Below are 16,082 nucleotides of genomic sequence, written 5' to 3' on the forward strand. Positions count from 1 at the left end.
TTAATTATTTCAGGTAGGACATCATTTAAATCAGCATGGACCTGTGCTTCAGCCGTAATGGTGCCCCTATTGCCCCCCTCCAGGATATCAATTACAGCCTGGTCCATCGGTGGGAAAGGCACCTCTTCGTGTGGAACAGGATGATCTCCTCGACCTAATGAGGCCCTACGCTCATTATTAATTTGGATCACCTTTTTAACCAGGTAGTTGTCCATGGTTCCTAGCCCAGATACAGTTTTGTCGGTCTTAGACTTAGACATGGTCCAACTTGCCTATATGCCACAATACAACGCGAATAACCAAAATAGGTAAACACAGGCACTTTACTCTAGTGACAAAATATAAGAGACTCACTTAGTTTATAAATTCTTTGAGACGGAGCCAAGGTCCATGGCCCAGCCCAGCCACCTCTGGCCTCTGCGGGCCACAGAGGGCCCGCCCTTTGCCCGGGCTTCGCCCGGCGTCCTGCTCGCGTCCCGCGACACGGGGGCCGCGCGGTTTAAATGCGCCACCTGGCGCTCTTCTGGTGTCACAGGGGTGCGCCGTCGCTTAGCCTACCGGTAAGTGTAGTCCCGGGGTGGCGGCGTGAGTAGTTCAGGCACTGGTGACTCTTGGCGATGTCGGCATTCACTTGTGCTGCCCCCGAGATACTGCCGCTGACCCGGACTCTCCCGCGTCCTGCAATGTCCAGGTAAAAGCACCCCCACCACAGTGCATAGATCCTCCTTTGGAAATGAACAGACCCCTTTGCTCTGTTTCAGTTGGCAGGAGAAGGGGTGGGAAAGAATCACAAGTTGATGGTGAGAGCAATAGCCTTTGTTCTTCTGGTCTGACCCAGTTAGGGGTATGATGCAGGGCCAGACTGGGGAACCAAAAGCAGCCCTGACAAAAATGCTCAAAACAACCCGCTCCCTTTGTCTCCTCAGACAATTTCTCATTCCATCCACTCATTATTTCTATCTCCTTTTTTCCCCTCTCCTCCTTCTCTGGTCGCTTTCTCTTTACCCTCCCCCTTCATTTCTCTCTCTTTTGAAGCCTCTGTATGCCTTCAGTAGATAACCTGGGGGAGTTGGGGAAAGTGACAAATGCACCCAGTGACTTTCAAAACCGGCCTCCAAGGGCTGCAGCCCACTGAGGAAAGGCCCGGTGGAGTAAAAAGCCTGTCTGCCCTAGTATGTCATTTTCACCTCGTGGTTAGTGGGTGCTAGAGAAACAAGCATTTGCAATGCATTTGGTCTCGCCTTTGGGACCTTATATGTATTTAGCTATGCAGCACGATGCTGAAACATCTACTATTCTTTAAGATGGAGGGAATGTAAGCACCAAACGGCGTGAGACGCCAGGTATGGTAACACATGTAGAGAAATATTGCCTTTCAGCGGGAAATGGTATAGTCCAAAGCTCTGTCAGGGCCTTCGGTGGTCATATCACTGAAAATACAAGATTTGAAAAAAATATTATTGTCTATGGGTGCTCGTGGAAGATGATTTCTGTGGACTGGAATCTAGAGAATGCTAACGTGATTCTAGTATTTTACTAACCTCTGCTGGTCGTTTTCTATCAAGAAAGTTAAAAAGAGGCAGTTGCCAGAAAAATTAAAAAAAGAAAGTCCCTCAGCCAGACCCCCCCCCAGGATATTGCGGCATGGATTAGCAAATTTAGCAGCCCAAATATGGAAATTTAGCGGCACAAATATGGAAATTTAGCGGCATTTTTGCGGCACTTTATTTTACTCATAATCATTCATTTTCAGCCTGAAGCCAATCGAGACTGTTTTAGCAGAGTATTCCACTTGTAATAGGCATGTTTAAAGGATCTGCCGCTCTACGGAAGCACAGTTCCAGTCCTAACCTTGTGGGAGTGTGCTGTATTTCTCCCTGGGATGTTCTAGTGCCCATGTATGCATCGTGTTGGGGCACCACTGCCTCTGGATCGGAGAGGCAGTACACCTCTTCCTCAGGCGCCCTCTTTTGCAAATGTTTTAACTAGTGCTATGGGGGCCCTCAACCATGAGATCAGTAATGTTGAGGAAAGCCTAGGTGTCACCATACAGATATTGCTGGAAGATAAGCAGGCTCTACCAGCATCAGACGTTGCCGGCCCCAGTACTGAATCAAGCAACCCGAGTTGATTAAATACATCTGGGTCCTCTTGATGGAGCAGAGTTAATCCTTGTATTACACATGAACTTGTAACTATTAATTCAGATCCAGTTAATTCTGTGAAGCCTTTGACTGAATTTTCTCAGCTCACACCCAGGAAAAAGTAAAAAAGGACTCTTTGCGTACTGTTCACCGTAAGGATAAAGTGCTTCCCAATCCACTTGGCAGTTCAGTGTATACCACTACTGCTGTAGTGAATTTGGAGATTAGGTCAATTTCAGCATCACAAACTCTGTACATACCCAGCACTCAAGAGACTATTTGACTAATTCACGGGTAAACTAAAAGCAATTGAGTGTGCCATTTTGACTTGCCCACCTCTGATCACCTACCCACGTCAATTTGAAGAATTGAGGGTGCCACTGATGCCTCCCAATCTTGTGGGACCATACAGCACCTTGATTCAGATAGCTGTATTTCCAAGGAAACTAATACTGTAACATTTGTCCCTCAAGCTAATTCTGCTAGTCTTCCTGTACTGTCTTTCTGACTCTGGATGTACAGACTGCACTGTCACCATGGGCTGTTCCCATCTGAAATGGCTGCTGCAGATTTGGAACCATGTTAGGCAGCGATTGCGTGTTATTAATTCATATATACAGAAAGAAGGGAGAGGCAATGCTATAATGACCAAAGAGTTCATCTCTGAGCATGTCATAAAAAGCAACATTAATTTCGAATATATCCTACCCCAAGATCCACAAGTACTTGCTAACACAAGCCTGCGCTGCAATGTAACGCAGCTCCGTGTTTACGCTTCCTGCTTCGAATGCTCGATGGCTTAATGGCTTCTGAATGAATCACAGCTCACAACCCCCTCAGCTGAGACTCGTCTGGCCGGCCCTCTTGAAAGTGTTGTAAAGGACTCAACCATATCACGGATGCCTTTTTGCAGACACATGCCATAACTAACCGTGGCAAATGCAAGCACCAATGATGTGCAAAACAAGAGTACGTGTCCGTGGGCATGCTGCACACCAGGCCTGTAGTAATCTAATGTTTGCATGCAAGCCTGGTGTGCTTGAAACCGGCTATTAAAAGATTCCTTCAATGTTGCATTCACCAGGGCAGCAATGGTTTTATTGTGCCAGTCAGCAAGAATAAGTGTATTTCGGACCTATCAATCCACCGAACGTGGAGTGTGCGTGCAAATGAAGGATTTTATGCCTGCTTCGGTGTGTGCGTACAACTGTGCAGAGACGCAACTAGAGCCAAATTGTTTTTGGGGGGGCGCTAATTCCTACACCAATAGGCAGAGTGGAGGTGCAGGGGGCTGTAAGAAGGGGTGAAAACAGAACAAAGCCTAGTTAACAAGTGAATGGTCTTTTAAAGACCTGTAAAGTACTCGGGTGCGGCTGCCTTAAGACGGTCGCCAGCCCGGAAAGCTGTCTCAGCCCGGACTGACACACACGACGGGGGAGGGAAGGGGCTGAAGCCCTTTGAATCTGTCACTGTGGGTAAAACATACATACCTGCCCCCGCATCCATGTATCGACGGCTTTTCAATTTCCCTCTGGATTCACAAATCTACATCTTTAAGATGAAATTCGTATGGACCTTCAGCGTTTTGGCGCATTTTCTAATTTTCGCTGGCAGTTTTGTAAAAATTGCTTCATTTTTACAAAACTGCCGATTTCGCGATTTTTTTGCAAATTGCGAAATCCTGGAGGGTCTGCTCAGCAGAAAGCAATTCTGGTATTTTACTGACCTCTGCTGGTTATTTTCTATCAAGACAGTTAAATAGAGGCAGTTGAACAAAAAAGAAAGTCCCTAAGCGGAAGCAGAAAAGTCCTAGGGCTGATCTCCAGAGCCCACAAAGAACATACACATATAAGTTATACTAAAGTATATATACTAAAGTATATACTGAAGTATATACAAGAGGTCTTGAATGCTCGACCTAAAAACTGGTCCATGTCTGTTTTGTTAGAAACTGTCGGGAAGTTTGAACAGTCTTTAAAACCTGGGAGTGTACGGGCAAAACCGGGACGTCTAGTCACCCCACTTCAAAATGCAAAAAACATATCAAAATAGAAAACATAAACAACATTTATTCATTAAAAAAAAAAAAACTGTTACAGCACCTTAGGATAAATACAAAGTTGTTCGTCTATCAGCTAATTATTTAAACTGGTGGTCAAGTCCCCAGCAGTACATCAGTGACAAATCACCACTACGCATTCCCCATTTGGCATTTCTTTGTACAAAAATCCTAATGCGAAAATACTTGGATTATTTAGCATAATTTTTTTTAAAACACCGGATAAGCAATTGTTATACTCAGCTTCCTACCACACTCCTGCCATTGCGAAGCCTTATAATTAATGTTAATCAATAAAATGATTGTCAGCCAAGTCGGACTGGCTGGATTGGTACCTCAATAGCTCCTTAAACTACAGGTAATAATAAAAGGAACATTTATCATTTTCAGATTCTAAGATATGGGACCAATTTATACCCACAAAGTATCTGGTCAAGGAATACTATTTTAGTAGACCTACTTTTTCTCTTCAAATGGTTATTTACTACTCATATTGGTTACTAACCATCTTCCTAGCTAGTGTGCACTTGTTTAGGTGACTTGGCAAGAAACCCCTTCAAGAATTTTTACTTTCATATCCGATCAACATCACCTCAACGTTTCTTGTAAGGGAACTGAATTAATTTATCAGTGGTCAACAATGCACTCTGTTGGTAATCCGGCTGTCCTTCTAAAATAAATAAATACATCATCTCGACCGAAGACCTTCAGAAGACCTGGCTCTTCCAACAGTAGCAGCTTCCCCCTCCCCCCCTAGCGCCTTGAGACCCTCGCGGGTTTGTAGTGCGCTTTACAAATGCCATGATTGATTGATCCATAGCTTTTTGCCCTCATTGGCGCCCTGAGAGCAGTACCTGCCGACTTTGCTAAATCTCAACATTTTAACTCCGTTTTAAAATATTTGCAGAATGTTTAACTTTCCCAAAAATATTCCAGGTGGTGAGTTGGATTATAAATAAGCCCTCCAAACTTGCACTTTCCCACAAATCTGCGGACTGCAAGTAGAATAGTAAACTTGGCTTTAGCACCTGAAAGATTCCAGGTTGATGGAATCCTGGATCGTAACTGACTACTGATGCTCCAGGGTGTTTATCTCACCTTTTTGCACCCACCTTGTCCTAAGGAATGAGACCTGAAGGCTCACTGCTCCGGGGAGAAACAGTGGTACTGCAGTACAACTCCATCTTAAACCCTTCCAGCCCTATGCAAGCTGCTTTGTGCTCAGCCTCAAAGACGATGGTCTAGCCAGCTGCAACTGTTCCTGTTAATGCTGGACTCCACTCACATGTACACACTCTCAACATGTCCATCAGAGCAACCAATCAGACGCCGCTCCACCTATTATGTGACTGAAAGTGTCCTGTATCAGACACAGGACAAGATGTCAGCTGTGCACGCACCTTGACTGCAAGTCTAATATGCTAGTAATTGACACAACATTGCTGTTGTGAATTGTTTTGCTACTTTTCAGCGCAAAATATGTTCAATGCAAAAAACCTCATGTCAATTTACTGTTCTATACTGCTTGTTGTCAGCCTTACATTATTTTTACCAAACCTAACGGTATTGAAATTGTTAACCTCATACGGACAAAGGTTGGGGAAGAGCAGGGTATGGAAAGGACACATAGGTATAGTATACTGACTCGTCCACCTCAGATAAATGAAAGGATGAGGCAGAACGAAACATCACTTGCAAGTTCTCTACAGACCCACGTGGCAAGGTCCTCAGACCCACTGGCTATCTCACCAGTGAAATTCACAGGTGAATATGCACAATTAATTAATTTTGTATGTAACTATGTGGATTTATATAACGTCAAGGTTTTGCAAAGCAATACAACGATGTACAAGTGAAGGCAAGAGTTGAAAAAATAGTTTTTAAATGAATCTCCGGAGACGTTGTTCATCTTATATAGCACCCAGCAAACTATGATCCAAAGATTTTTTCAAGAGTTTTATATAGCGCGAACTTGACCCGAAGATATCGGGTATTCGAGCGCTCATGAGCACCGGTTTTGTTACAGATGGACAGATTCATTTTTGTTGGGCACGGGGAGATTAAGCGATTTGCCCAGAATCACAGGATGTTGAGCGTCGTTGCCGAGACTCAAACCCGGTTCCGCAGCTTGAAGTCCACCGCTCTAGCCCAGGTAACATGTTGCAAAATCTGGTTTAAAATGATTACACCACGTCAAAGCTGTGCAAATATACAAATCTTTGTATATTTTTCTAAAGGCAGCCTTCCGTTATACCAATTAAACATTTGCAACATGTTGAACTTAAGTAAGTCCGAAGGGATAAATGAATAATGCATTCAAACAGATGTCGGGTTTATTTTGGCCTTGTTTATGGATTCATGAATCAGTTTTTGAAGTTCTGTTGAGCACCGCTGAAAAACAGATCCCTCTCTAGCCATTTGCACCTTACACAGGTAAAGCAGGGACTAGAGACATAGAGAAAGAGGATATCCCACTGTTTTTTAAGACAAGGCTGCACACAAAAGAGACGTATAAAAGAGTTTTGTTTCTAAAAATCAAACACAGATGTAATGTTGTTGTGATTAATGCCCGTCTAAACACCGCGGTGTATGCAAGTGTTAAGGTGTCACACTCCTGAAGGGGTGTGCGTGAAGCAGTCTTCTGCAGATCCGGAGTGTGCGTGAGCTCAGCCGTCGCACCCAGAAGAGGTATCCATGAAATCCTTGTCGGCAGACGCAGGGTGTGCATGCGTTCAGGCACGACACTCAAAGACTGTGCATGAAGACCTCTGCTGCAGGCATGGAGTATGCGCGCACAAAGAAGGGAACGGGCCGCATGTGGCAAATAAATAGACCACTTATAAAAAGCCAATTTGAGTATGGCGCCGACGCACCGATTAAAGATTATTTATGCTCTCTTTAATGCTCGGAAGCCCAAACATCTGCGGGCCTCAATAAAAACCACGTATATATATTTAAAAACAGCCTTGCCGCCTCCTGTGCCTTCTTGCAATTCCGGAGTTTCAGGCCTGACTCCTATATTCTGGCCTCATCTTTCACTGTCTTTCTTCACCTGTCGGAAGGAGGCGTCGGAGCCAGGAGAGCCGCGCGCAATGACTCTAATAAACCAGTGAGACGCAAGTGCAAACAGAGGCATGCCGGTATAGCCAATCCGCCTCCCACGTCACAGAAAGGACTTGATCAGCAAGCATTGAAAATGCAATAGGACTCGCATTTACGGGAGACCTATTGCATTAGAATCCGAAGTGCGGGTGGGAAGAAGGCAGGAACGGGAGCAGGGAGGGGGGCTGGTGTGGTCTGAGAAGTCACGGACTGTGGGAGGGGAGGGGGAACACAGGGAAAGAAAAATACTGTTGGAAGTAAAGGGGCTGATAGCCGTGAAAGGATACAAATGACGAATAAGGAGGGACTAACAAGCCTCAAACCAGTCGGAAGGCAGCATTTAACACAAAAGCCAATGGGCAGAGAGTGGGTGGAGCTTCCACACTGCAGTATATACTGTATGCTTCGCAAAGCGATGGCAGCGCATTCGCGCTGCTACGCTAAGCGAGACCTAAAAGGTAAAGGATGAGGTCAGCCTATGATTTCACCAAGATGGGTAGACATTCTTTTTCATAATATTTCATCATTATTTTTTTTTGTTGCTTGCCATTTCATTATTGGCCCTTTTGCTCAGTCACCATTTCATCTTTGGCGAGTACTTAGCATATCCTGATTCACTTTAATGTTGGTCTATTATGTCCAAATATTAAATGAAGCAGGATACAAATAATAAAATATGTATGATATTGCATTCAATTAAAAGTAAATATTTAAAGAAAACTATTTCAAAACTTAAATACAGAGGAATTTGGCAGGCCCTTATCCTCTACCCACACTAAGTTCATAGATAATTAAGAACCGTGAGTGGCATTCATTTATTTGAAAAGAGCAACAATAGAAAAAGCTCATTTGTATACAGTAACGGAATTAAAAGGAATATACTTAAGTTACATCGTTTCAAAGGCAATTAATTTGGGGAGACCAAGGGACCTAAAACACAATATAAAACTACATTAAAATATTCTACAAGTAAACAAAATAATGGGTTGCATTTAGCAGAAAAGAGTAAGAAAGGGAACATTAGGTAACTTACAGTGGGGAAAAATAAAATGAAAGGTTAGTCATTAGTTTCCAGGAAATAGCAAGAACGAGGAGATGGGGATTAGAAAAAAGCACCACTGAGGTGGCTGGAGAGAAGAAAAAGCAGTGAAAGAGTTGGCGTGTATCCGCTGAATGTCTTGGGCTGGTACGCCGAGCAAATCCAATGATCTTCAAACGAGATTGGGTTTTGCCAGTAAGGAATGTTCCCAGAATGTGTGTGGTGCTCTTCTGTTATTGTATGGCACCATGTCTAGGCTCCGTTAAATGCATTTCTGGAAATTCATCCTCAGTGGCCACGTTGTCTGGTGCCAAAGAAAATGTGCCCAGCTCCAGGAAATAAAGAGTTGCTACCTTTGCTAAGTATAAATGCATCTGTACCTTGGGGAGCAGAAATTCAGGAAATCATGAATGCGGTCATAGGAGTTGTGGTATTGTAATAGGTCTGACATAAAGGGACTAGCCAGAACATTTAAACACCCCCATTTGAGCCACATCTTCAATCACACTAATAAAGGTAAAGCAAGCAAACCCGGCCCTCCTTTGAAGAATTTGCTTTGCCCTTTCACCCTCCTCCTTCCAATCATCCATTCATCATTTCACCCTTTTATCAATCCGTTCACCCATCAATATATACACCAATCCTTTCTTCCATCAATGTTACTTTATTCTTCCCATCTGTCCATTCTTCATACTTCACTTTCACATCCACACCCTTCCGTCATTGTATTCCCCATTGGTATTATTGATCAGCAGATCTGCAGACAGAAGGCTCGAATGAATCCTGTTTTAGTGGGACTCGCTTCACCAGCCCAACTGGCCCAGTGGGAGCCCCTGCTTAAACTGCCTAAGCCTGGACCAGGAGAGGCGTTCTCTTGGGCACTTTATTTTAGCCATGCCATCAAAGACACTGTCCCATGAGTGCTGACCGCTTGACCCAATCTGCATTCCTCGCTGTGCTTCCAGGTCATTGCTTGCGGCAGATCTGCAGTTTTCAAATTACAAGGGCCGCTTCCAGCTCCTGCTGCAGCTGGAGGAGATCCAGATGGAGGTGGACATCAGAAGATATGATCAAACGGACATGAGCATGGTCCAGGATCCGAGCAGCAGAAGGCTTCTCATTTTGTCTGTAAGAAAGTTTTTGCCTCTAGTGGGTGACGTTTTAAATATTCCCATCAGTTTGAATGTCATATTGGTATTGTCTTGAGGTCAAGCACATATTGAAGTCTTATTTTGTTGAATTCATATTCTGGGTATAGAAATAACCTACCTTGTTATGACGCGTCTCTGGAATAAATACGTTTGAAGCCTTTGGGATATCGAGTTCTAAGGGGAAACCTCTGTTCAGGTGAAGGAAGGCATTAAGCCAGCCTTACTTGCAAGACTTGGTTATAATATGATGCCCCCTTTGTTCCATTTTATAGGTGTGTTTGAATTTCATGGGGGGAGAGGGTGGGAATGTTTACTTTGTACCATTTATTATATTTTAAGGTGGAACGCTTGCTGGTATTTACATAAACTAGCTGTGTGCCAAGAAAGGCAAGTGCACACAATTCTGTGTGTGTGCATCAGAGATAGTTGTGCAAACTCCGCTTTTAATCCTTCTGGCTCCATCAAAAGTAGTTCTGTTCATTTGGTGAATAGAGAGACCTATTGACCTAAGCGCGGGTCTGTTTGTTTTGTATACTTAATATACACGCCCACAACTGCTACTATACAAGGAAAAGCCAGACCTCCTGTGGGCATGTGAACATTGGCCATTGGCATTGCTGGCACAAATGCTGGTGCGGGTGTGCTGCTGGCACTGTCTTGGGCTCTTTGTTATGAGCTGTCAGATGCGCCTGCTGAGGTGCAGCAATCCTTGGGGAATAATCATTCGCAAGCAGCCAGCCATGGGCACCTAACCATTGATCATGGTCTCCTTAGTGGCCATTTGTACATTGCAGTGGCTACAGTGTTTCGCAGTAAAGTGGTACTAAGTGTAATATTAGATATAGGATTTAGGTTCTGTTTTCTGTTCTTGATTCTAGCAAGAGTTGGGGAAGATGGATAGAAGCCATTTTAGCCCAGCTACATGTTTTTGGGTGTTTGCCTAATATTCCTCTTGTACTACAGGTTCCTGGTGTTGCTGAAAATAGACCGTCAGTGCTCCGAGGAGATCACCTCTTTGTAACCCCTGCCAACCACCTCGGAGGGCGAAATATCATTCGGTACAAAGGCTACGTGTACGCGGTGGAACTGGAACAAGTCAAGCTGGGCTTCTCCCAAAAGTGAGACTGCTGATCCTCGTTCTCTCAAGCATGCCTCATTGTACTTTGCGGTGGGTTTGTCGCTGAAGCCATGTCGGGTTTGAGGGGAGGAGTGCGGGTAAACTGGCATAGTTCTACTTTCTGTCATAGTCGCTTCTTCTGATTGTCTTCAGCTGATTTTCTTTTTATTGCATAGCTATTACCCGTTTGCTTTGTTTGTGCTCCTCTGTAGTTTGTGGGTGTCCACCCACCTCTCGTCTATTGCAGCGTGTACCAAGTTGAGGAAATAAGTGCCCAAAGCATTTAACATAACTGAATAAAAGCGCAAAAGCAAAACGTAAAGCCGGCAACTTGACGAAAATAAAGCCAGGAGCCATTCACTAGGACAGTGCTCCATCTCTACTCATAAAATACAGCACTTTTTTGATACCATATAGCCCCATCGTTGACACATGCTTGCTCTTTCTTAAATTACATTCTGACAGATTGTTCAAAGGAAATCTGCCAGGCTAGACCCCTCCTAGAACAGTGTAGGGCTTTACTTGATCATCACTTCTGGTTAATACATTCTCCTTTCTGTTCATTATACGTCAGCTGAAGAACTGAAACCTTTCACTGTTCCCTTCTTTGAAGTAAAGACGCAAGATTTTAATGAGATGTCTCCTGGTTGGGCGTGGTGGCAAGTAAAAGATAATTTTTGACTAACGCCAAAGACTAGTTTGTCATGGCCGTGCCCAGATCATGCCTGCCAGCTACTAGAGCCTCATGACTTTGATAAACACTCAGGAGGATTTGCACCTCTGAGCTATCTCTCAGGTTCCTCAATTCTGCACTTTGGCGTTGAGTTCTCCAAAATGGCTTTTTTTCCTCTTTGAAACATTCCTGGTTCTGTTGATCTGTCTTTGTCATTGTTGGACTTGGCCCTTTTGGCAGGTTCATCCCAAAACTTTTCGCGTTCTCCTAGCCTTTTGCGGTAACCTGGTGTTGGTGATTTTAGGCCTCAGAGCACTTTAGCACTGGGGTCCAGTGTAAAGTGCGTGCGCTCTCTGTGTATGTGTGGTGAGTCGGGCCTGCCTTTCCATAGGAATGCATGGGGGATGTTAGAATCCAGGGTCTCTGGTTGGCGCAGGTATGCACTTGCGACAAGCAGGGACCCTTTCCTCTAAGTCAGGGCATTGGATTACCTCTTTAAAAATAACTCCTGCTCACCCTCTAGGTAACGTGGCGCGAGCAGTCAGGCTAGATTTCCAGAGGGCATTAGGTTAAGCGTTCAAGATATCTCACACGATAATCACCACCCCACCACACAAAGACACAAGGCTGTATTTATATCAAAATAAAGTTCTTTATATAAAAGATTTCTGTAGGCAGGTTGTCAAAATACAGCTCTCTTGTATAAATGTTCCAGTTACTTTCAAATGCTTTCAGGCAGTCCACAGTTCTCAAAATGGCAAAATTGTACTTAAAATAGCTTCCTTAAGGTGTCTGTGCGCTTCGTAGCGCCTTGCGTACGCTTCGTACAAGGTTTTTGACGTCACTTGCCGTTTTTCACGCTTCTCGCGTGAGCACGCGTACTCTGGACGTGAACCGTACGGACCGTACCTTCGTTGGTACGCGTCATACACGTCCGGTACGCGTCTTGCCAAAGCTCACGCTTCCCGCGTGAGCGCCGTCAATGTATCTAATGCTGGACGAACCGTACCTTCGTCGGGACGCCTCGAACAGCTGATTTCGAACCGTACAAAAGCTCACACTTCACGCATTAGTCGCATAGCGGGTCTACAGCGCTAGTACGGCCCGAACAAAGCAGGAGACGGGTCGTACTTTAGCGCGCTCTCACACAGTCCCTTATTTCTTGCCCAAAGATGATCACAGCAGCTTCAGGGGTCCCTGCAGGAGCGTCCCACGTCGCGTTGTCGTCCCTCTTTGGCAGTGGGCGGCGGTGCCTCGTGGGGTGCTCTAGGACGGTCTCGGCCACACGATCACGGGCAGGAGAAGGAGGGGCAACTCGAGGGCAATCTCTTCAGCGCGTCGCGCTGGCAGCTTCGCTCAGGGGGTAAACAGGGCGTCACAGGTCCTTACAATGCTCTCCACTTCCATGGGTCGCAGAGGCTCGGCGCTTGGAGCCTGGTCAGGTTCTTCTTTACTTTGCGAGCTACGGCTCGGGGGGCAGTTGCTTGCTGTGCTCGGGCCAGGCAGGCCTTTACTGTGCTCACAGCAGCCCTGGTGGCAGAAGTCGCGGTGCTCAGAGAGAGGGGGACGCACAGGTTCTCTGGGGTCAGCCTTCAAGGATCGTCTCCAGCAGTTTCTCTTCTTCCTCAAGGGGGGGGTAGCGCCCACTGTTCCTGGGGCGCAGGCCAGGGGGCAAGTTCACAAGCAAGCCCTTGGAGATTGTTTAAAAGCACAAGTTGAATCATAGTCTTTTCCTTTAGTCTTTTCCTCTCCTTCCAGCAGACAGGCACCCACTGCAGGCCAGTCTCTCAGGCAGAGAGACAGTATTCCTCCTTCAGCTTCTCCAGGTCCTTCTCCTTCAGGCAGAGGTTCGTCTTGGCGCAAACAGGATCTGATTTCTTAGGAGCAGGGCTCCTTCTTTTATAGCACAATTCTTTTGTTCTTTGTCGCCAGGGGGCCTGGGCCTGGCTCAGTCCAGTTCTGGAGCACTTTGTTGTGGTGACTCTGCTCTTTCCTTTCAGCAGCAGGGCAGAGACATCAGCCGCTCCACAGGGGGCAGAGCCGGCATTGTGGTGGCAGAGCACAGGTCTATTCAGAGTCAAAGGTGTACTCCTCCCACCCATCCTGGTGTAATCTCTCTACCAACCACCTAGCAGCCAGCCTGTCTCCTGGAATTCCCCAGCCCTGCTCCTTTCTGTTACTAGGCAGAACACACACACACAGCAGAGGCGGACTGAAATGGCCAGGTCAGTAAATACTAACTTTCTAAAAGTAGTATTTACAAACACAGGATATTAAAATAAACTTTACTAAAAGAAGTATTTTATTATTCTGAGTTCAGGCATACTAAACTTGACTTTCTACCATGCTCTGAGTCCACTGGGATTACAGCGTGTAGTAATTCCAGCAGCCCATTCTGGCCTATGGAGAGCAGGTAGCCTTCAATAGTGAAAAACGAAAATGGCTGTAATTCACTATTAAGACATGCCACACACATCAGGGCATGTCCTACCGTATGCCTACAATGCACCCTGCCCTTGGGCCTACCAGAGGGGTGACTAATATGTAGTTAAGGGAAGGTTTAGGGACTGGCAAGTGGGTGCACTTGCGCAGTCAGCGCGACAGTACCAGACTGCACGCAGGTTCTGCAGTGGCAGACCCTAGACACATTTTACTAGGCCGCTTCTGTGGGTGGCACAACCAGTGCTGCAAGCCAACCAGCAGCAATGGTGTGCGCAGATTTATGGTGACTGGTTGAGAAGTGCCACTTCTAGAAGTTGGCATTTCTGTGTACTGTGTGTCTCCCTGCATGATATGAATTGCATATCTGGCTTGTGATTGACAGGAGCTGAGAGGGCTGGGGAATTCCAGGAACCAGGATGAGTCTGCCCGGTGGTGAATGGAAAGATCTGCATGTAGATGGGAGGGAGGAGTTGCACCTGGGACCTGAATAGGGCTGTGCCTTCCCTCCACAATGCTGGCTCCACCTCCTGTGGTGCGTCTGATGTCCCTGGCCTGTCCTGTGAAAAGGAGAGGAGCTGAGCAAAACAAAGTGCTCCAAAAATCCCCTGTACCAGTTCTGACTGGTATCCCCCCAGCCCTGTGCTGTTACACAAAGGATTTAATAGTATAAATATAGGGGCTGTGACCCCATGTAAAGGTTCAGTGTTCCTCTTCTGTTCCTGACGGAGGGAGCTTGCTGCTGCTGGGGCCCAGGAGGGACCGCCATGGGGTTACCTCCCTACTGGAGGGCCCTGTGTGCTGGCCCCTGGGCCCAGCTATGCCCCTTCCTCTCTAAGGACTTACTCTCTTTACTCCTGGACTTTTGCCTCATCTAGCGCCTGGGAGCGCTTTAGTTCCCTTTTGCTGAACCTCTGCCAGGAGCGTGGGATGCGCAGCGCTGTGCTGCCGCCCCTTTTTCAAGGGAATCCCAGTGTGAGCGATTCCCCCAGTGATGCTGTTGGAGCGGGTGCCCACCCCGCGTTCTTGTTAATGGTGGCCGTGTTATGGCCGCGCGCTGTAATTAATGGAAAGCGGGTGCCCACCCCGCTGTATATGCCGCAAATTGATTTTATCTAAAAGCGGGTGCCCACCCCACACTTTACAGAGTGAAGGATCACCGCTGCTGGCCTGGGCCAGAAGTCAGGCAGCATCATGCCTGTTGTGGAATTGCTGAGAAGAAGAGTGCGGCCGGTAGCTGTGCTGCGTGCTGGGGGAGGACGGGAGCCTACCCCGCCTCTCCGAGTACTGGTGACGAGTCCCGGGTCCCAGGAGGGGGCCCGGGTGAAGAGAGGAATGCCGCTACCCCGGTATACTCCAGGCGGGACTCCCGGAGTGAAGAGGGAGTCCCGCGGGCCGCCGCAGAACAACCGGGAGAGGAGCAGAGTCCCCACCCAAAGTCCCGGTGAGTGCTCAATTGGCGAGCGGCCCCATCTGGCAGCAGGCCGCTCCACCGTTCAAGGAGCAGTTCAGTTCCTTTGTGGGGCATGTTTTGTTTTAGGAGCCAGCGCGCTCCAACTTGGGGCAAGTTATTTGCAAGCCCCGTAGGGGCCAGAGGGCACCGAGGTGCCGTGCCCGTATTCTTTGTTTCCTGCTGCCCCGATGGCTAGAGGGCAGCTGCCACGTGGGGCATAATTTGTTTCAAGGGCCAGAGGGGCCAGTGGTTGCTCCAACAGGGCCATGTTTTACTTTTCAGAGCCTATGTGGCTCCAACGATTGCCCTCGGTATCTCAGAGCCAGATGGCTCCAACAAAGAGGACATAGCTGTTTACAGAGACCCGTGAGGCTCCAAGGCTTTGTATTTGCTTCAGAGCCCCATGTGGCTCCAACGAAGGGGGCACATTTGTTTTAAGGGCCATTGAGAGCCCAGCCTCATTTTGCTATTCCCAGCTGCCCAGCAAGTAGTGGGCAGCTGCAACGTTTAGGTCTTTCTTTTCTTCAGGGGCATGTTGGTAGTTCGGAGTGAGATGCACTCCTTTGCCCCATCCTTCCACAGCTGTGCAGCACTTAGTGCCAACTGCAACGTTTAGGTTTGCGCAATTGCGCACCCCTGACTCCTGCTGCTAGGCAGCGCGCCCTGACATTCTGGACACAGGGCATTTGAGCCCCTTTGGGATGGCCAGTTGGCCAGGGGGATTGTTAGGTTTATAGGGCGCCAGGCCCTACGGTGATTTTGGGTGCTAGGAAATGTGATTCATGTAGAATGATTTACGCATCCTGTGTTCTACCTCTAAATGTGTTTTATGATTCTGAGGTTGTTTTGCATATCATGGTTTATGCTAGTGAGATTATGTTCCACTGTGTGAGTTATGCCCCTAA

At 46.8% G+C, this 16,082-nt stretch overlaps 1 protein-coding gene across 1 annotated transcript in view; it reads left to right on the plus strand.

Moving 5' to 3' along the window:
* Positions 1–617: 617 nt before the first annotated feature.
* LOC146869280 (RNA helicase MOV-10-like) overlaps positions 618–16,082 on the plus strand; it is a 283,487-nt gene continuing 268,022 nt past the window's right edge. Inside the window, exons 1-3 of the mRNA XM_085633089.1 lie at positions 618–691; positions 9,310–9,472; positions 10,459–10,613. Coding sequence (XP_085489215.1) covers positions 618–691; positions 9,310–9,472; positions 10,459–10,613 — 392 coding nt within the window. The remainder of the gene's footprint in view (positions 692–9,309; positions 9,473–10,458; positions 10,614–16,082) is intronic.

Source organism: Triturus cristatus, chromosome 1_1 (assembly GCF_964204655.1).
Source record: "Triturus cristatus chromosome 1_1, aTriCri1.1, whole genome shotgun sequence".
Taxonomy (NCBI): domain Eukaryota; kingdom Metazoa; phylum Chordata; class Amphibia; order Caudata; family Salamandridae; genus Triturus; species Triturus cristatus.